Source organism: Monocercomonoides exilis (genome assembly GCF_001643675.1).
Source record: "Monocercomonoides exilis strain PA203 chromosome Unknown scaffold43-869231, whole genome shotgun sequence".
Lineage (NCBI taxonomy): Eukaryota > Preaxostyla > Oxymonadida > Polymastigidae > Monocercomonoides > Monocercomonoides exilis.
The window spans coordinates 248,113-269,133 of record NW_027150588.1 but is presented as its reverse complement, the minus strand read 5'-3'; the positions used below and the strand labels follow the sequence as shown (position 1 = coordinate 269,133).

Genomic DNA, 21,021 nt, shown 5'->3' with positions numbered 1-21,021 from the left:
AAAAATGATTCTTCAATTGCATAAAGTTAAAAAGAATAATTGACGATGGTTGCAACTTATAAAGCTTTCTATTGTTAAAACTGTTAGCTGCGACAAATGACATGTCTTTCTCAAACAAAAACTCTTCAAATTTACAGATATTGATAAATTAAAAATTGCAATAAGTAAAAAGAAGAAGTTTGTATTCAAATGAATACCTATACACAAACAAATTATTAAAAGTATCTCTCTAAAAATGACAATTATCTTCAAATCTACAAAACCTAATTGTAAATCAAAAATAAAACGTAAATTGAAAGATAATTGCAAAAATATACAATAAATATCCTAAGCAAAATTTTTGTATTGAACAGGATTTTGAATAACAGGTTGTCCAGCACGCTGATAAGTTTGGGGCATGAAATTAGCCTGAGCAGTAGCTTTGTAACGAACTGCATTCATAATCTCGGTATTTCTATCATCTACCATTTGAGCAAGCATGCATAAATCGATCAACTGCCCAATTCCACATAAACCTGTCGTTAAGCAATATATAGCTCCCATCACAAAGTCTCCAAGATACACTCGATGCATTCCAGAAAATCCCAATAAGCATGCAAACCAAGCATAAAGAGTGAACGATGAATCAAACTGACCTTTTCCCCAAGCTGGAATACCCCCCGAAACGGTATTGGAAATTGAATCAGACCATTGGATGTTTGCGTATGTTCTTGGATCAAACAACGGAGGTACAATGTATTGGGGCACGGCATACGTTTGCCGTATCATCACCGGTTGTCCTGGAACATACACTTGTTGCATTGGAGCCGCATTCTGGAACGGATAACGAACTGGCTGGCTATTCCTCACCTGGCTTGCATTCATTTGTGTATGTTTTTATAAAGGTTATAATTGATCTATTTTTTTCTTCTGTTCGAAGAAAAAAGAAAATAAAAAAATTATTTTTAATGGTGAGAAAAACTTTACGCTTACAAACAGATGGAAAATATTCACATCCATCGTTATCTTTTGTTATCAAATAAATAAATTAATTTTTGAAAATAAACAAAAAAAGAAAGAAAGAGAGAGATAGGAAGAGAAAGCAGATATCGATTTCTACCTACCACAAATTTATTTCATCAAACAGAATCGTCAATTTTTTTTTTATTCAAGACAATTAACCTGGCATATTTTTCGAACATTGGTGATCATTTTTGAAGTAACAACTTTTCTCGGTGTGTTGTTTTATCAAAGATTGTTTGTTTTTGGTTAGAATTAATGAATTCAAGAGAGAAAAAGAATGATAATTGTTCTTCAAAGGAAATGTTACAAATGAAATAAAGATAAAAATGTCTTTTATGAGCATTTTTTCTTTTCAAATTTTATTTGTTATATTCAATAGAAATATTTGAACCGATATTTTTTTAAGTAAAAAAAAATATGACATTAAAAAAAAAAAAAAAATAGCACACATATCTCACAAAGTTGAGACTGTTGGATTGAAAAATATGGTGATTATTTTTTCTTTCATATTTTTTCAATCAAAATTTTCGCATTTGGAATTCATTTTGAATACTGTTAAATGAACACAGTCAAGTTATTATTCCTTTCAAATATAGTGTTTTCATGTATGCATTCTCAAACATCGTTTTTTTATACAATTATCGAGTTTTTTTCTTTTGAATGAATAATTTTTCTCCAAATGTCTGAATTTTTTTGAAAAGTTCCTTTTGTTTAATTCTCAAATAAAGAAAAAATTTCATATACCGATCAAATTTCTGTTCCCACTCACGAAAATTTTCAAGAATGGAAATAATAACATAATCAAAATTTTGTTTTAATAACAGTTAAATTTGGTGTGTGGGAACAGAAATTTGATCGAAAAATGTAATTCTCATTTTATTTGTAAATCAAACATAAGGAACTTTACAAAAAAATTAAGACAAATGGGGAAAAATACGGACTTTCAAGCTTTTTTTGCACAAAGCACGAAAAAACTGCTTCACTCATAACTTTATTTCACTTTCTCAGATCTCAAAATAAATTTGATTTTCATATCCGTAAACAGGAATCGTTGAAATTAAAACACAAAGTTTTACAACATCACACAAATGTCAAAAAATGGACTCTTTTTTATTGTATTTTTGAAATAAAAAAGTCAATGAAAAGTCCATAGTTTTTTAATGAAAAAGCTTGAAGCAAAATATTTTGACCCAAATTAACAAAACCCTAAAATATGGGTGATTCTTTTTAAAAAGTCACAAATGTTTAATTTTCAAATAAATCAAAAATTTCATATTTTGCTCAAATTTCTGTTTCAGCTCACAAATCTCCTCAAGAATGTTTGAAATAGCATTATCGAGAAATAGATACCATTTAAATGAAGTTTGGCTTGTGAAAACAAAATTTTGAGCAAAATATGAAATTTTTGATTTATTTGGAAATTAAACATTTGTGACTTTTCAGAAAGAATCACGCAAATATTTACAAACACCTCCATTTTAAAATAAAGTTAAAAGTGAAAAATTGCATTATCAGTAACATGTAAATGATTATAATTTTTTTTTTGAAAAAAATTTTTTAGCTAAATTTTCTTGTGAAAAACTGATGAATACAGATATCACATAAATAACCGGACATCGCACAAAATACCGGACAAGATCTATTTCACAATAACTGCAAGAGGAATAATTCTGTTAATTTTCCTCAAAACACATCTCATTAATGCAAACTTATTAGACATACGAGACTTTCAAAATAGCTTCATTTGTGCTCAGAGAAAAATTTTATTTAAATCTCTAGTAAACTCAAAATCCTATTTCTTTGAAATTTAAATAATTATTTTTTTCTGAGCATAAAATAGGAAGTTTAAAAAGTCTCGTTAATCAAATGAGTTTGTATTGATGAGATATATTTTGAAGAAATTTGTCAGAATTATTCCTCTTGCAGTTATTGTGAAATCGATCTTGAACGGTACACCATTTATTATTCAAATTTGGTAAACTTATTATTCGAAATTGGTCAACTAATTATTCGAAAATAATAAACTAATTATTCCAAATTGTTAAACTTATTATTCGAAATTGGTAAACTTCTTATTCAAAATTGTTAAACTTTTTATTCGAAATTGTTAAACTTATTATTCGAAATTGGTAAACTTCTTATTCAAAATTAATAAAATTCAGTATTTTTTACAAAAATATTTTTTGATATAATATGATCACTGGCTGATTGTCAGAAAGTGATTAAAATTTTTTGTTTTTTCATTATCAATAAAAAGGATGAAAAATTGAACCCCGATTTTTATTATTTGTGAATAAACATGAAATTTTCTGATTTTTCAGAAAAAAATCATCATTATGGAAATAGGATAATTTTTGAATTATTTCACCTCGCATCGATAAACTAGGGATAATTCAATCAAGAAAAGGAATTTTAATTAAAGTTTATTCAGATGAACAATAAAAAACAAACGAAGAATTATTATTGAATTCAAATGGATAATTTCAAATTTGAATAATTTTTGTTTCCAACACTTGAATTTTTATTTTATAAAAATTTTCAATTTAATAATTCACAATCTAACAATAGGAGATGAATTCATTTGAAAAATTATCCGATTTCATGAATGATGATTTTTTTCTGAAAAATCAGAAAATTTCATGTTTATTCACAAATAATAAAAATCGGGGTTCAATTTTTCATCCTTTTTATTGATAATGAAAAAACAAAAAATTTTAATCACTTTCTGACAATCAGCCAGTGATCATATTATATCAAAAAATATTTTTGTAAAAAATACTGAATTTTATTAATTTTGAATAAGAAGTTTACCAATTTCGAATAATAAGTTTAACAATTTCGAATAAAAAGTTTAACAATTTTGAATAAGAAGTTTACCAATTTCGAATAATAAGTTTAACAATTTGGAATAATTAGTTTAACAATTTTGAATAATTAGTTTATTAATTTCGAATAATTAGTTGACCAATTTCGAATAATTAGTTGACCAAATTTGAATAATAAATGGTGTATTTTGTGCGATGTCCTATATTTTATGCGAAATATATATTCATCGGTTTTTCATTCTAACTCACCAAATTTACAAGTGTGGAAAAAGAAGCATTGCCATTAATTTGCATGCTGGTAAAATTTGGTGAGTTGGAAGGAAAATTTGAAGAAAATATTCAATTTTCGTTGTAACCAGAAAATTTTGCAGAAAGAATTTAAATAAAAATTTTCAATTATTTTGTTGAAAAAGTTACCTTTATCCGCTTTTCAGAGATTGTCGAGAATAGAGAAAATGTTATTTGATGTCTTCACTGCAAATTACATGGCTTGAAATGAAAAAAAAAACAAATGTTATTTTATTTTCTTGAAGACAAAAATATTATGAAATATCTCTTTCTTCAAATTTCTGTTATTTTTTTGGTTTATACAAAAAATAGTGCATCTTTTTTATAACAGTTTTTTTGTGGATAATAGTTTATTATCCTTTTAAAATATTAACTTTTTTGGATATATAATGGCATTTGATCAAGGACAGACTCATTTCTTCGTTTTTTACTAAATGAGGAAGCTACCATTTTTCTTTATATTCCTTTTAACTGAAATTTCATTTTCTGCAGAAACCAAGAGAGGTGTAAGTTCTAAAACGCCTTCAGGTAAGAGAAAACCTCCATCTAGTCTTCAAGTTGGAATTCTTCAAAAAGTTCCACCTTGCCCTCGACCAGTTAAACCATATGATGAAGTCGAGGTTCAATTTAAACTTCTTTTTGTTATTGCTTATTTATGGTATTTTTTTTCAGATTGCATGGAACTTGTCTTTGTTTTCGAACAGAAAGATCATTGAAGGCACAAATGAAACAGAATCTTATATATTCAGAACTGGATACAATGAAACCATAGAAGGTTTGAAATTATTAGTATTTTTCACAAAGAGATTTATATGACTTTTTAAAAAAATAATAAACAATTGATCAAAGGAGTTGAAAGAGTGTGACTTTTCAATCTTTTATTTTAAATTTGCAAATGCATTTTATCACTGCTTTTTAAATTAAATAATAATTTTCAAAACTTCTTAACATTTATAGGGATTAAATGGAATGTGCGTGGGAGAGAAACGAAGACTGTACATTCCTCCATCTCTTGGGTATGGCTTGCGAGGTGCTACAAATATCCCAGGATTTGTGTCCATCGCTATTGACATTGAACTTTTGGATCATTACCCTCGGAACTATTCAGCATATTACAAAAAGAAACTCGATAAAGTGAATGAAGCGGAAGATCGTTATGATGATGACATTGAAAGATGGGAAAAGAAGGTTGAAGAAGCAAGGAAGAAAGGCGAAGATCCACCAAAGAAGCCTACAAAAAGAGAACCACGCAGAATCTGGATGCCATACAAATGGATGGACGATGAGTTGGAGCAAGCTGGGTATGAAGGGTATTCTAAAGAGGACAGAGAGAAACTTATTGCAGAAGAAGTAGCAAAGTCGAAGTGGGGTGAGTACGACATCAATAGAAGAGCACAGAGAGAGGAGAAGTATCATCAGCTATGGTCTATTCTGAAGAACAAAAAGAAGCTGCTGCAGATGATGCTCGACAAAGATCTGAAAGAGATGGGTCTGAGCGAGGAAGACTTGAAGAAGTATGATGAGGAAGATGAAGATGAAGAGGCAGATAATGAAGAAGAAGAAGAGGATGGAAAGAAGAAGGCGAAGAAAAGTGAAAACGAGGAAGAGACGGAAGATGAGAAAGCAGCGCGACTTGCAAAGGAAGAAGAAAAGAAGGCAAGAAGAGAAGAGAAAGCTAAAATAAAGCAAGAAAAGCTTAAGCTGATTGAGGAAAAGAAGAAAGCATATCTTATTAAGACACAACATGCACTTCCAAAGGCTCTTTCAAAGAGACAGGAAAGAGAAAAAGAGCGTGAGAAAGAGAGAGAAAGACTTCGGAAGCAGAAAGAGGAGCAGCAAAAGAAGAGAAAGAGACTTGAAGAGATGGGAGAGCTGCAGCCAGATGGCTCAAGATTGCTTAATTTTAAGGTTTGATCTCTTTTTTTTTGATATAACAGAGAAATATGAGATTCTGCAAATATTTTTTTCAATATTTGCTTTTATTTTATTTTATTTAATCTTTCAATGTTCAATTTTTTCTAATTCTTTCAACTATTTTCTTAAATGTGAACATATTTGAAAAATTTTTTTATTATTTTCATTTAATTACCAATCATTAAGTACACGGGTGGTGAAGACGGTGAATCATTTGAGTTATAAGCGCATTTCCAGTGCATCTACTGTTCAATTGGATTGCTCCTTTCATTTGCGTGTAATTAGTGGTATTTTTATTGCTCGCGCTTGCTTTCATATCCAAATCCATGTATTTTTTTTAAATTCTTATTCTATCAAATTGATAATTGTAACATTAAGATTTTTTTCTATTTTGCGTAATCACAATACAATTTTCTCATTTTAACTCTTTCTTTCAACAAGCTTATTATATTCTATTATGAAAATTAATTTAAAAAAGAAAAAGGAAAAGAAAGCAAAAAAAATTTTTTTGTGAACAAACTTACATAAAAGTCAAAATCTTCAAACTCATGAGTCCATGCATGAATAAACGAATATTGGATAATGTTCCAGATAAATGCACTGAACACAACCATCGGATCAACAGAGATCAAACAAAAAGCGTTGCTTGCACGCATATTGACTTACACACAGAACAACGACTTGGAAAGATAATTTCAGCAAATAAAAAACAGAAAAAAGAAGAAAAGAAAAAAATTGAAAAAAAAAACCTCATTTATTTGAATCATGAGTTTACATGATGACTTTATCAAATAAAAATTTATAAAAAAAAATGATTTAAAAAATTATTGACAATTCGTAAAAAGACAAAATTTGCAAGACAATTGCTTCAAATAATTGCAAGAATGGTTTCACAAAAACATGACATACAAAAAAAGAAAGAAAATATGTTGCTTAGAAATAAAAATGAAATCTACATAGAAATGAAAAATGACGATTCATTTTGAATAATCGAATATCAACAGAAAATTTGTTTTTGACTAACAAAATAAAAACATAAGAATTACAACAAATTAAAAAGGAAACAAAAGACAAAAGACAAAAAGCATTCTATTTTCTTTTTCAAATAATTTAAAAACAAAAGAGAAATTTAGACATTTCTGAAAAAATTTCAATTTCTGAATAAATAATGACCATATTTGCTTTGACCATAGAGATGACATACAAAACAATAAACAGCAGCATATCATTAAATATCTGCTGCAATAACAATAATCATTCTAATATTTATGGCTGCTGCTCATTATCATTATTATCTTCATTATTATCTTCATTATCTTCATTATTATTATATACACATGACTTCATCAAAGAAGCTGCAGAAGATGAAGAAACCTCCTCTGCTGGTCCCACACATTCATCAACAGACATCAACGATGAGGTAGATGGAGGAGGAAGAGGAGAGGCAGAAGCAGAGGCAGAAAAAGAAGGAGTAGTAGTAGAAGAAACAGAAGAAGAAGAAGAAATAGAAGAAGAAGCTGTTGAAGCAGAAGCATTGAGAGATAAAGCATCAATTGAAGCTGACTCACAAGTCTTCACTTGTTCCTGAAGAGACTGTGAGTATGGCCGTAGAGAAGGAGAAGCTGGATTATGAGAAAAGTTATTGACTTTATTTTTTCCTCTTTCTTTTTCAACTTCTCTTTCTCTTTCTCTTTCTCTTTCTCTTTTCATTTCTTCTTCTTCTCTTTCTTTATCTTCTTCTTCTTCTTCATCGAGGACATGAGCAGCAGCCGAAGGTGATGATGCACCGCCAGCATCACAAACAAGTGCAGAATGAGGTGCAATTTGAGTATTAACGGGACTCATAGCATTGATAACATTCAGAGTATTATGAGTATTATGAGTATTAATAGCACAAAGTGAATTAAGCGAATTAAGTGAATTAAGAGAATTAAATGGCTTCTCAAACAAGACTTGATCAGGAGCATTGGCAGAGGAGGAAGAGGAGGAAGAGGAGGAGGAAGAAGAAGAAGAGGAAGAAGAAGAGGAAGGAGGGAAGGAAATAGAATGGCGTGCGTGACACGGAGAAAACGGAGTTTCATATTGGCATTTGAGGGCAGTGAATGAGTAAGACTGCTTGTGAGTGGGGGGAACAGCCTGTGAAGGTGCATTTTGCTTGATGGAAGATGGCTTTCTGTTGGAGAACGACTCAGAAGCAGAGGAGATCCAAGAAGGAGGAGGAGAAGAAAGAGATGGAAAAGAAGAAGAAGAAGAATCAGAAGAGAGAAGAGAAACAGGATTAGTGGTGAGATCTTTGTTGCGAACAAGACTGCCCATCATAGAGGAAGGAGGATGAATGGCTGAGAATGAAGGCAAAGGCAGAGGCGATGGAGATGAGGGAGAAGAAGAAGGAGAAGAAGAGGGATAAGAAGGATAAGAAGGGGAAGCAGGAGAAGAGGACGCAATGGGAGTGGAAGAAGAAGAAAGGGAAGTTGTTTGAGGAGCACTTTGAGATACAGATTGAAAGATGTTTGGAGTGGAAGCATCAGAAGGAAGAGGATGAGGAGGAAGAGAGGGAGGAGGAGAAGTTGAAGATACAAAAGCAGAAGAGGGAAGAGAAGAGAAATCAGCAGCAGCAGCAGGAGAAGCAACAGAAGAAGATGAGGAGGATAAAGAGGAAGAGGAAGAAGAGGAAGAAGAAGGAGAAGAAGAAGGAGAACCACAATAAGTCTCAGAAAGAGGAGAGTTTATCAGATGGAAAGAGGAATACTTTTTGGAGTTGATCAGAGAGAGAGGAGGAGGAAGAAGAGGAGCAGGGACAGGAGGGATGAGAGGAAGACTGGAAGTGGAAGAGAAGTGGGAAGAAGGCACAAGCGAGGACGAAAAGGAAGGAGCAGACAAAGGAGCAGCAGAAGAAGGAGATTGGGAGAAGAAGCTGGGAGTGAAAGAGGAAGAGGAAGAAGAAGAAGAGGAGGAAGCAGAAGAAGCAGAGGAAGATGTGGAAGAAGCAGTGGAAGACAGACCAGTGGGAGAAGGAGAAGGGAGGGAGTGAGTGGAGATGGTGAGGTTGATCACTTTTGGAGAAGGTTTAATCGGAAGCGAATGAATTGTGGGTGTGGAGTTTAGAGAAGACGATGAATGCCATCTGAAATGTGCTGCTTTCTTCGAGTCACCATCTGCCCTGTGCATCATCCCATTCCTTTCTTCTTCTTCTTCTCCTTCTTCTTCTTCATCAACAACACCTCCAAACCACATTTCCTCCTTAGCTCTTCTGCATTCACTCCCTCCTCCTTTCTTCATTTGCTTTTGGTCTGCACTGCGTGAGCGTTTGTGCTCCATCTTCTCTCTCATCTCTCTCTTCTCTCCTTCTTCCATTGCACACACACATTCAGAGACAAGGCTGGTGGGGGCTGTGTTGTACAACCCTTCTTTCTCCTTGTTGCTCTTCCCATAATTTGATATGATCCGCTTCGCTACTTTCGTTTTTCTGAATTTTTGTGTCATTTTTGACTTTCTTTTGCCCTTTCGAGCTTTTTTGTTGTTTGACGTGGAATTCAAACTGAGAAGAGGATCGTCCTCTTCACAAACAAGTGGAATGGAATCCATTCTATTTCCAAGAACATCTTTTGATATCTCTTCATTGCCTTCTTCTTTTTCTTCCTCCTCTTCCTCTTCTTCTTCATCTCTTGTTGACTCATCGCTGCTGCTGTCTTCATCCTCTGTTGATTCTTCTTCCACTTCTTCTTCCATTTCTACATTCCCTTCCTGTTCAATCTCTTCCCCTTCCTCAGTCACTTCATCCTCCTCCTCTTCCTCCCCTTCCTCTTCTTCTTCCTCCTCTTCATCTTCCTCCCCCTTCTCTTCCTTCCTTCTTCTCCTCCTCTTCTCTTCCTCCTCCTCTTCCCCACACGCATCATATTCCTCAACCCTTCTGACCCATCCACACTCCTTCAAAACAGCCTCCAAATGACTCAGATTGCACAGTGGATAAGGCAATGGAATAAACTTCTTCGCAACTGGAGACACAAACATCGTATTTTTGGTTTGTTTCACTCTTCTTTTCAACGTCTGTTTCATCTTCTTCCTCGTCTTCCTCTTCTTTGCCAGTGAAAGCGTGGCGAATGATATAGACTGCTGCAAAGTGTCATCTTGTGAACCAGAATTGCTTTGCACTTCGAGTTTTTCGTGGATTGGGGTTGTTTGGCAGTCAGATGGGGTGGGAGTGAATGAAGAGATAGGCTCAGTCAAGGCAGAAATGCTGGATTTGTCAAAGGTATCAATCAATAGAGGAGAGGAAGAGGCAGAAGAAGACGATGATGAAGAAGATGAAGAAGATGAGGAAGAAGAGGAGGAAGAAGAAGACGAAGAGGAGGAAGAAGAAGACGAAGAGGAAGAAGAAGCAGCAGCAGGATGTTGCGATGGAGACACACCAGAGGGAGAAGTGAGTGCATCAGGAGTAGCTCCTCCTTCACTCCCAGTGATTCCTCTGATGGAGTCAGGCGTCATCACATCCACTGTCTTCACTGAATGAGGCGTGGATGACTTCCCTTCTGCCTCTGCTATTCCCATCTCTTCAGTCTCTGTAATGGTTGAGGGGGAGGAGGAAGAAGAAGAAGAAGAAGAAGATAAAGACAAGCATTGTGGATGTGTTGCTCTCAGAACAGTGCGGTCGAGCAAGACAGACAAGAAGAGGCAGTCCTGAAGAGAGAAGAAGTCAACATAGAGAACATCTCCTGCTTTATGCTTTTCTGCCTTTTTTTCTCCTTCTTCTCCTTCTCCTTCTCCACTCATTCGGAGTAATTCTTCCTCTTTCAGCCAGAATGAAGGGTATCCTTCACTCTTCTTCTCCGTACCTTCATCCATATCTTCATTGATTCCTTCTTCTTTCTCTTCTCTTTCTCCCCTTTCTCCTTTCTCCACATTTTCTTCTTTCTCCCCTTTCTCTCCATTTTCTCCCTTTTCTCTGTTTATTCTCTGCTCCTCTCTGCTCTTCTGCAGCAGCGACCAGTTGTAGAACTCGTCAGTGGCTGTGATGATTGAGCGGGCAAAGTTGTCTGTTTCTATCAGACTCTTCACAACAGGTGGGAGAAGACGAGAATGAGTGCGGGGCAGAGGAGGAAGAGGGCAGCGGGGGGTGCGAGTGAGAGAGGAAGAAGAAGAAGAAGAGGAGGAGGAGGAAGAAGAAGAAGATGATGATGAAGCAATTGGAGATAAAGGCGCATTGCTTTTAGTTTTCGCTGATTGAATTGATTCTCTTCTGCAGAGGAAGACACACGGGGGTGATTTCGTCAGAGACGGAGAAGAAGAAGAAGAAGAGGAAGTAGAAACAGAATCATTCTTCCCGCCGCTCTGAACTGGATGAGGGAGCGAAGCCGAAGCGCAGGCAGTTCTGAGGGAGATGAGGACGGAGACGTGGCTGATGAGGGGCTTCACCAGCTCTCTGATGGGAGGGGGCATGCTGGGTGAGTAGAGGAGGTAGGAGACCCAGCGTGTGTGTGCAATGAGCGAAGAATGCTCAGCCAGACAGCATTCGCCGCTGCTTTGGTGTGTCTCTGGGTTGATGTGGATGCTGATGAAGGTTGGATTCGCTTTCTCGATTGTCGCATCGGCAGAGGAGAGAGAAGAAAGAGAAGTCTTTTGGCTGTCGGAGAAGCGGACGGAGTATTGGCGCTGGCTGTCCTGACGAGATGGGAATGAGGAAGTGGTCTTATTTGTGTTTGGATTATTATACTTGCTATTATTATTGATATTATTAGAGTGACCGCGTGTATAGCTGTATCTGTCTGAATATGAATGAGTGTGCGAGTGAGTGCCTGCTGCGAAGAGGGAAGAGCCAACAGGAGTGGAAGTATCAACAACAGGCGAGTGGAAAGAGGCAGAAAGCAAAGAGGATGTGATAGTGGTGGATGTCAGGGGTGTCAGCAGGGCAGTCAGCTGGTTGGGAAGTCGGGTGATTGAAGAGGAATAACTGGATGAAGAGGAAGAGGAAGAGGAAGAAGTAGAAGAGGAGGAGGAGATGGAAGAAGAAGAATGAAGAGGAGGAAGAGAGGGAAGAGACGGAATGGAAATAGCAGAAGGAGCAGAATAAGTGGAAGGGGCAGAAGGAAGAGAAGAGAACAAGGAAGCACTGGGACTTGGCACATTATCCACAGTTGGAGTGTCTTCAGCACGCTGCATGAGACGAGGAATCAGCTGAGAGGAGATGGAGAAACTGTCATTGGAGGAGTGGGAAGAGCTGGAAGAGGCAGAGATTGGGGTGAGGTAGTCGGAGTCAGAGAGGAAAGGGGAGAAGGCGCCTGTGTCGGCAGAAGGGAGGAGATGGCGAGGGAGACTGATTGTCATCTTTTGGAGGGCTGTTGGCGCTCGTTTCTGAGTGCGTTGTTGTTGTTGTTGTGACTGTTGCTGATGCTGTGGCTGTAGCTGTGGCTGTGATACCAATGAATTCGGGCTGAGAGAAGGAGACGGAGAAACTTTCGGAGAAATAGAAGGAGAAGATGGAGCTTCGCTCGGAGAAATAGAAGCGAGCGGAGGATGCAAAGTGCGTGTGGTTATTGTGGGTGTCTTAAACTTCACTGTTTGCTGGGGAAGTGAATGAGGCGACACGGAGAAACCAGAGATGGGGATGGAAGAAGAGGCGGAGAGGGGAATATTTGAGAGATGGGCAGTTTGTGTGTGGAAGCTGTGCTTGCCAGTGACACGAGGATATGCTGTGAGTGGAGGGCGCTGTGGAAGAGCAGAAAAGGGAGAGGAAGGGACCTTGGAAGAGGGATAAAAAGTGAAAGAGGAATTTTTGGTTTCTTTCAGCTGCGGATGAGAGGCATCTTGGCTGCTGCTCTTCGAAGGTGGTGAGAGTATCAAATTAGACTGGTTGTACATTGCTGATGATGCAGCCAGTTTAGAAGAGGTATTCGTTGCCTCCCCCTCGCCCATCTCTTCTTGTGATTCAGATGGAAACAGCAGCTTCTGCATTTTGAGAGACACAGTTGCACTCTGCAGAGAGCGTGCTCTGACACCATATCTGCTCGTCGGACTGTCCAGCACCACACCCAGAATATCACTTCCTGTTTCGGAGAAATTCAATTTCTCCGAGACAGCGCTCTGAGGAGTGATGTTGTTACTATTGCTGCCTTTCAAGCGGCCCAATTCGCTTGGCAGTGCAATGGACAGACTGCGCTTATGTCCCATTGATGAGGAGTGCTGTGATGAAGAGTCTGAGTGATTCTCCGACCTAATTTCTCCGCTCTTTTCGGAGAAACTCTCTCTTTGGCTTTCTCCACCAGACTTTGAGCCGATGCTGGTGTGATCAGTCAATGGAGGCGAAGGAGTGATGCTTGGGTCAGAGGCAGAACTGGGCGTTAGTTGGCTCAGCTCTGATGGCTGGCTAGTGACTGTGCACTTCTTTGGGGGAAGGAAAGGAGAAGTGAAGGAGACAGAGTCTTCGGCGTCTGCAGTGGACAAGACAGGGGCGTGGGGCAGGCTGAAGTTGAAGCAGTCGATGCTTCTTTCAGAGGGGCTGCTGAGGACAGGCTCCTTAGCGCTGTGGCTGGATAGCACAGAACGCGCATGGAAGGGGGCAAAGCGGGGGATGAAGTCGACAGAGGGAGAGCCAGTGGAGTGGGAGGTGTCAGGAGAGCAGAGGGAGTCATCGAAGGCGTCAGAGATGCGGGTGTCGTTGGCGAAGGTGATGGCGGGGGAGAAGGGAGTGAAGGCAGCTGTATCTGGCTGCTCGGAGTAGCTGTTAAGGAAGCTGGAGGTGGCTGTGGAGGTTGAAGAAGAAGAAGAAGAAGAAGAAGAAGAAGAAGAAGTAGATGAAGAAGAAGTGGAGGTGGAGGTGAGGATGGGTGGATGTTCCATTCCAAGGGAGAGAGAAAGAGAAAGAGAAAGAGGAGCTGCAGAAAATGAAGAAGAAGAAGAATTGGAGGAAGAGGAACAAGAAGAAGAGGATTTTGACGAAGATGAAAATGTTGAAGAAAATGATGAAGATAATGAAGAAGAAGAAGAAGAAGAAGAAGAAGAAGAAGAAGAAGAAGAAGAAGAAGAAGAACAAGCAGAAGCAGAAGAATTAGAAGCAGCAGCAGCAGTAGTAGTAGCAGTAGCAGAAGGAGTGCTGACATTCAAAGGAGTCTTGTGAGTGAAGAGTGTTTGTGTGGGCATCAGAGAAGAGGCGCAGGAAGAGCTGTCAGATTGAGAGGAGTTGGAAGGAAGGAAAGAAGACTCAGAATCATGTGAGCTGTGTGTGACGTGAGTGAATGGAGAAGAGAAAGAAGAAGAGGAGGAAGAGGCAGAAGAGGCAGAAGGAGAAGCAGTAGAAGGAGAAAACGTAGAATTCAATGTAGCAGTAATAGAACAGCTGGATGAGTTATTCAAATTATTTGCATTTCCCACATTACCAGCATTACCAGCATTACATGTATTTATAGCATTAATAGTATTGATACCATTACCAGCACCATTTGCATTGTTCCCATTCATCAGAGGGGCAGCATCTCTCAAAGGAGACACACACGACAGATGAGCCAAAGGGACAGAGAAGGCATGGCTCCCTTCAGTGAATCGCCTGAAGCTGTTTGGATGGCAGTAATCAGCAGACAAAGGTGAGGATTGTGTTTTGAGTGCTGCTTCTGACTGCACATTGGGAAGCAGGTGGTGGGACGAGTCTGTGAAGCAGTTCAGCTCTGAAGGGGATGGAGGAGAATTTCCTGCTTCTTCTTCTTCTTCGATTTCAACTTCTTCTACTGCTTCTTCCACTTCTTCTGCTTCTTCGACTTCAATTTCTTCTTCGAGTTCTTCTGCTAATGTCTTGTTCAGCATTATCTGCCTGTCTCTGCCTCTTCTTCTGCTTCTGTTGCTGATGAAGCTGCTTCTATCATCATCATCATCATTTCCTTCTTCATTTCCATTGTTATAATTATTTTCTTTTCCTTTAAGTTCATCTTCCTCATCTTCTTCCTTCTCTCTCTTCTCATCTGAATGTTCATACAAAAGCGGTGGATTAAACCCGTCTCTTTGCACATTCTCACAAAACTCTTCCTTTTCGCTCTGTTTCTGCTTCAATTCTGTATCACTCTTCCTTCTCCCTTCTGCTGCATTCCCTTTCCCCCTCATTTCACACACGTCTTGTGTGTTTGTCCTCTCTTTCTCTGACTGTGAGCGAGACAGAATCTCAGGAGAGAGAGGAGGAGAAGGAGTGAGGGAATATCTGGTGAGGGAAGAGGAGGTGGCAGAAGAAGAAGAAGCAGAAGAAGAAGAAGCAGAAGAAGAAGAAGCAGAAGAAGAAGAAGCAGAGGAAGAAGAACATGATTTGAGGGTGGACTGGGAAGAGGAAGGAGTTATGAGAAGTTTTGTGAAGGAGGTTGAAGCAGCGAGGCTGGAATGAGACTGAGTGTGTGGATGAGAAGATGTCTTTGGTTTTTCTGTGTGTTTATGAGAGGATGAAGATGTCTGTGAATGAAGAAGAGAATCAGATGAGAGAGTGTTTGAATGAATTTCTTCTTCTTTTTCTTCTTTTTCCTCCTCTTCTTCTTTTCTGTTTTGACTCGATTCTTCCATTCTCTCATGAACATCCCCTTCCTCTTCCTCATTCTTGTTGTCCTCATTCTCTTTCTCTCCTTCTCCTTCTATTTCTCCTTCTCTCTCTTCATCCTCCTCTTCCTCCTTCACTTCCTTTCCCTCTGCCTCAACAACAGCAGTAGCAGTAGCATTTGCTGTCACACCCAGCTCCTTCTGCAGCACACTGCACAGCCAGTCACTCAGCTCAGAAGACAATATGGATGTTGTGAGTGAACAAGGAGAAGGTGTCTGAGAGAGACGAGAAGAAGGAGCAAGAGAAGAGGAAGAGGAAGGAAGAGAAGAAAGATGAGGTGAAGATTGGATGGCATTGAAATGAGGAGGGAGTTGTGTGTCAGGGGCAGCAGGGGTGATGTTAAAGGCGAGGGTGGAGAGAGAAGGAGAGAGGCCGATGCGGCTGATGGAGGCGGAGGCTGAGACAGAGGTGGAGGAAGGAGAAGAGGCAGAGGAAGAAGAGGAGGAAGTGGAAGAAAGAGAGGAAGAAGAGGAAGAAGAGGAAGAGGAAGAAGAGGAAGAGATGGTGATAGTGATGGTGGCAGTAGAATTCTCTGTTTCGGAAGCATTTTTGGGGATGAGCTGGATGCTGGATGAAGAAGAGGAGAGGATGGGAGAAGAGGAAGAGGAAGAGGAAGAGGAAGAAGATGATGATGAAGGAGATATTTGTGTCTGTGTCTGTGTTTGAGATGAATTCTGTGGTTGAGTCTGAGACTGAGCTTGAGAAATAGATTGAGATTGATTCTGAGTTAAGCTTTGCTGATTGGAAATGGAAGGATCAGCTGTGTTGATTGAAGTGAGAGAAGAAGAAGAAGAATTCCTTTGATATTCATTATTCTGCATAGAACCAGAGGTATTATTTTCAGATAGAGAATTCACAGCATCAGAAGTTGTTTGAGTAGAATAGCCGGATGATGCATTCATTGGAGTATTTAATGCACGAATGAGAGAGGCACCTGGCTGAGTGGAGAGAGAAGGAGGAAGGAGAGAAGAAGAAGAAGTGATAGAAGAAGAAGAAGGAGAAGAAGAAGAAGGAGAAGAAGGAGAAGAAGATGTTTGTTGTTGTTGCTGTTGAGATTGAGATTGAGGTTGAAGTTGAGGTTGTTGTGGTTGAGAAAGTGTTTGGATGTTGAATGAGTGGAAGTTTGATGTGAGAGAAAATGTTGAAGAAGAAGCAGAAGCAGAAGCAGAAGCAGAAGAAGAAGATGATGATGATGAAGAAGGAAAAGAAGGAAAGAGATTAAAAGAAGTGGAAGAGGAGGAGGAGGAAGAATAAATAGGATAAGGAGGTGATGTTGAAGTCATAATTAGAGGGGCAGAAGGAGGAGGAGGAGGAGGTGGTGGTGGTGGAGGAAGAGAAGGAAGAGAAGGAAGAGAAGGAAGAAGAGAAAGAAGAGAAGGTTTCGATTGAGAATTCATCAGAAAAGGAGCAGCAGAAGTGTTGACATAAGGCAAGGATAAAGAAGGATATGAAGATGGAGAAGAAGAAGAGGAGGAAGAGGAGGAAAAAGAAGAAGAAGAAGAAGAAGAGGAAGAAGAGGAAGAAGAAGGTTGTATAGAAGAAGCATAACCAGGTGACATTTGAATAGCAAATGCTGTCATGTTTGGAGTGGAATCTTGTGTTTGTTGAGGAGAAGGAAGAGAATAAGTAAAATTTGACATCTGAAGACGAGCTAAAGAGGAAGTAGAGGCAGAAGCAGAAGGAGCAGAAGAAGAGGAAGAGGAAGAGGAAGAGGAAGAGGAAGAGGAAGAGGAAGAGGAAGAGGAAGAGGAAGAGGAAGAAGAAGAAGATAAAGCAGAAACCGAAGCAGGAGTGGAAGGGGAAGCGAAGAGAGGAGAAGAAGCTTGGCTGGCAGAGGCAGAAGGGAGAGTAGTGGAGGACAAAGTGCAGAGGCTGGGGGATTGGGCAGCAGAAAGAGGGAAGGAAGAGTTTGAGTCAGAAGAGCGGAGAGAGAGGAAAGGTAAGGAGCTGAGGAAGAGAGGAGAGGAAGAAGAGGAATGGAGAGAGTGGAGAGAGTGGGGGGAGTGGGAGAGGAGGGGGGGATATGAAGGGGTGGAGGAGGAAGAGGAAGAGGAAGGGAAAGAAGAAGAAGAAGAAGAAGGATATAAAGAAGGAGTTGTCATTGATGAAGATGAAGATGAAGATGAAGATGAAGATGAAGATGATATGGAGTTCAATTGAGAGACATAAAGAGGAGGAAGAGAAGAAGTTGATGCAAAAGGAGGTGAAAATGAAGAAGCTGAAGCGGAAGAAGATGAAGAAGAAGAAGGATGTGATAGTGGAGGAGGCGGAGGAGGAAGAGGAAGGGGCAAAGAATTGTTCTGATATGAATGAGCAGAGAAAGGGGTGATGTTTGAATTGAAAGAAGAAGTTTTTGGAGAAGAAGAAGAAGAAGAAGAAGATGATGATGATGAAAAAGAAGAAGAGGAAGAAGAAGAATTGACGTGAATCGGATGAAGAACAGCAGGAGGAGTTGGAAGAAGAGGGCGTGAAGAAGAAGAAGGGCGAATGAGAGAGGAAAAGGAAGAGGAAGGAGTTTGCGACATATCATATGGTTGTTGTTGAGGAGAAACAGAAGAATTAGAAGGAGCAGAAGAGTAAGAGGAGGATGAGGAGGAGGAAGAATAACCAGAAGAATAACTAGAAGAAGAAGAAGAAGAAGAAGAGGAGGAGGAGGAGGAGGAAGAAGAAGAAGAAGAAGAAGAAGAAAGAGGAATATCAGGAGATAAGAGAGGGATGAGAGGAGAGCGGGAGGAGTGGTGCGAATGGCCCATTGAGAATTCATCAGAAGAGATGAGACGCACTTGGCCAGCAGCAGAACAGACAAGAACATGAGGAAGGAGAGTGTTACGTGGTTGAGAAGGATCTGGAAATGGATGAATGGAATGAACGGAATGAACGGATAAATGAATAGAAGAATAAATAAATAAATAATGACAATGAAGATGGCATAGTGAAAATGTTAGTAAAAGAAGATTCAAATATAGAAAAGCAAATTGTAAAGGAAACACAAAACACTCTTTCAACCAATAAAAACAACAATAATCTTGATTCAATTTCCAAACACATTTACACACACACACACAAAATAAACATAAAACCACAAAAACACCATCAATTGCATAAAACAATACCGTTATGTCCCACCAGCTGCAGATCGAAGTTGTGAGCCAAGCAGACCGAGACAACAGAGGAAGCAGTGACATTCACAGAGGACATGGCAATCGACAGAGCAGAAGAGCCGAAGGAGTGGAGAGCTACAGGCGCCTGAGAGGAAGGAAAAGCTTGGATAGAGGCAAGAGGGTTGAAGTACTGGTCAAAGGCAAGGATAGCCCCGTCGGCTGTGCCTGTGACAATTGTGGAAGGACTGATGCGGCAGCAGGTGAGAGAGGCATCAGCGAGTCTGAAGAATGGCAGGGGGGAAAAGAAATGAGAGGAAAAATAAAGGAGAATTTAAAAAAAAAATAAAAAAGGGGAAAAAAATTGTTTCACCAATAATAAAAATGTTATTTATTGTCATTTATCTTCGAATCAAAAACAAGAGCAAACCTCACAACTTGCACCGCCTGCCTCTCAAACTGTGGTCTTTTTCTCGAATTGGAGAAAGAAGTTGGCTTTGAGTGTGCGTTTGAGCCGGCAGGCCTCTCCCACACGACAGCCACACCGCTGTTGGTGACGGTGATGGCTCGATTGCCGCCTGGAATGAAGGCTGTATCGACAAATGTGCCCAGACTGCCACTGGGGCCAAGATTCTCCACAGATGGTGAGGACATCACAAGCTGAGATTAAAAAAAAAGAAAGAAATAAGAGGAAAATGGGATTGAAAGGAGTATGTTTTGGTTATTTGGGTTCGAGTCAGTAGAAATAGAAGGATAAAACAAATTTCAAATTATTGTTAAGTTCATAAAATTGATTAAGTTAAAAAAGATAACATTAATGAATAGCATAAGAACACAAATATGTCAAGTCAATCATAACATTAATTTGAATTGCAAACGCTTCTTCCTCTAATTCCCCAAAATGTGACTTGCGACAAACTCGTCGTAGCAAATTCAGAAGAATCCGATGGATTCGACTTAACAGAATGCTAAAAATGATAAATTGCATTTCGCAAAAGAAAGAAGATTAATCGTTTGATATTCAAAATAAAAGAAAGAAATTTGAAAATGAGAAATAGAAAACGCGCATACATTCACTTCATAAGGCTCAAACAACCTTGTTGTTGACATGGTGTTATTTTTGTCAACTCCCCATTGCCAGGCTAGAAATTCTTGTTGCAGCATTGTTTTGACTTCCATTGAATGAACTCCACCACCAACTACAATTTTAGCACCACTTGCACTTTCAAAAGAGAATGCTCCCGGCCCTTCAGGAGCAGTTGAAGATGGTTGGCTAACCGACATTGTAACTGGCACTGAAAGAAGAAGTGCAGTCTGTGAGGTTCTACTGACATCAAGCGCAAGTATTCCGTTTTCAAATGGTACAAAAAGAGATGTCATCTGCTTCCCACTTTCGATGCTAAAAGCCATTGCACTCGAGCGCTTACCAGTTTCAGCAATTAACAAAGAGTCATTATCACCAAAAATTGAAACAGAGCTAATTGGACGAGAAGGCTAAAAGAATAATTCCAAATATAAAAATAAAACGTCAGCAAGTTAAAAATAAAAACCATTGATTTAATTGAGCGGTTGGTGCCTGAGAGTGGATCATATAAATCAACAGATTTCCCGTCTGGAATGATCATAATCTAAAAAAATCAAAGAAAAACACCATTTCCATTAACTATTAACTAATCAACAAAATAAACGAACTGCTCTTTTTTGTGCTATCGCAAGTTGTACCCCATCTTTTATGATTTTTTCTTGAGAAATCTTATAAGAGAAAAGCTTTGTTAATAAATAGAACAAAGGACATTAAAATTAAAAGAATTTAATGAAAATTGAAATGTAACACAAACTTCACTCTTATATTTCACAGGAGGGGCAAAAATACGATTGGACATTTTCACGAGATAAGGGCACGATCAGTGTTCAATCTTGAAAGATGTTATTTTCAATATGTGAAAGATAGACCAATGAAAATCTATCTTCCTATTTACAATAGATACAACAATTTTTTATCCATCCGTACAACTTTTTTTTCCCATTTACAAAATAAATAATTCTTCTTATCTTTTAATAATTCACAAAATTATATTTTCAATCAAAACTTTGCAAACATAAAAACAAAATAATAAAATCATGAAAATTTAACAAAATTTACTCCATAATAACCGGAGCGCATAATTCATTTTCTGGAGGCTGTTCATCCGATAACTCAACAGAATAACAAACCCTAACAACTTTCTTTTTTGAAGTTATCTTTTTAATTGTCACCTGAAAATTTAAAGAAAATATTCAATTTTCAAAAATAATGTAAATAAGAAGCTTAACAAACCTTTTTCATTTGTTT

At 38.4% G+C, this 21,021-nt stretch overlaps 3 protein-coding genes across 3 annotated transcripts; 1 reads left to right on the top strand and 2 right to left on the bottom strand.

The window, feature by feature from the left end:
- Positions 1-55: 55 nt before the first annotated feature.
- MONOS_14244 (putative TM2 domain) lies at positions 56-864 on the bottom strand (the record flags this gene model as incomplete). Its single annotated transcript, XM_067867029.1, has 2 exons — positions 56-263; positions 318-864. One exon carries the CDS (start codon positions 862-864, stop codon positions 328-330), a length of 537 nt encoding a protein of 178 aa, XP_067722078.1. The 3' UTR covers positions 56-263; positions 318-327.
- A 3,646-nt stretch (positions 865-4,510) lies between these two features.
- MONOS_7629 (putative FKBP-type peptidyl-prolyl cis-trans isomerase) lies at positions 4,511-6,532 on the top strand. Its single transcript, XM_067877971.1, has 5 exons — positions 4,511-4,735; positions 4,788-4,890; positions 4,965-4,975; positions 5,073-6,023; positions 6,216-6,532. The coding sequence occupies exons 1-5, from the start codon at positions 4,550-4,552 to the stop codon at positions 6,252-6,254; spliced, it is 1,290 nt and encodes a 429-aa protein (XP_067722077.1). The 5' UTR covers positions 4,511-4,549; the 3' UTR covers positions 6,255-6,532.
- Positions 6,533-7,295: 763 nt separating this feature from the next.
- On the bottom strand, positions 7,296-20,314 carry MONOS_7630 (uncharacterized protein; the record flags this gene model as incomplete). Its single annotated transcript, XM_067877973.1, has 6 exons — positions 7,296-18,436; positions 18,705-18,973; positions 19,120-19,349; positions 19,568-19,657; positions 19,761-20,183; positions 20,240-20,314. The coding sequence occupies 6 exons, from the start codon at positions 20,312-20,314 to the stop codon at positions 7,296-7,298; spliced, it is 12,228 nt and encodes a 4,075-aa protein (XP_067722076.1).
- Between the last annotated feature and the right edge of the window lie 707 nt (positions 20,315-21,021).

Bases quoted from the DNA above. Each gene is read 5' to 3' on its own strand.
- MONOS_7629 (XM_067877971.1), top strand. From the start codon at position 4,550: ATGAGGAAGCTACCATTTTTCTTTATATTCCTTTTAACTGAAATTTCA. The intron at 4,736-4,787 runs GTTCAATTTAAA...ATTTTTTTTCAG, and splicing joins AACCATATGATGAAGTCGAG to ATTGCATGGAACTTGTCTTT. The intron at 6,024-6,215 runs GTTTGATCTCTT...CCAATCATTAAG, and splicing joins CAAGATTGCTTAATTTTAAG to TACACGGGTGGTGAAGACGG.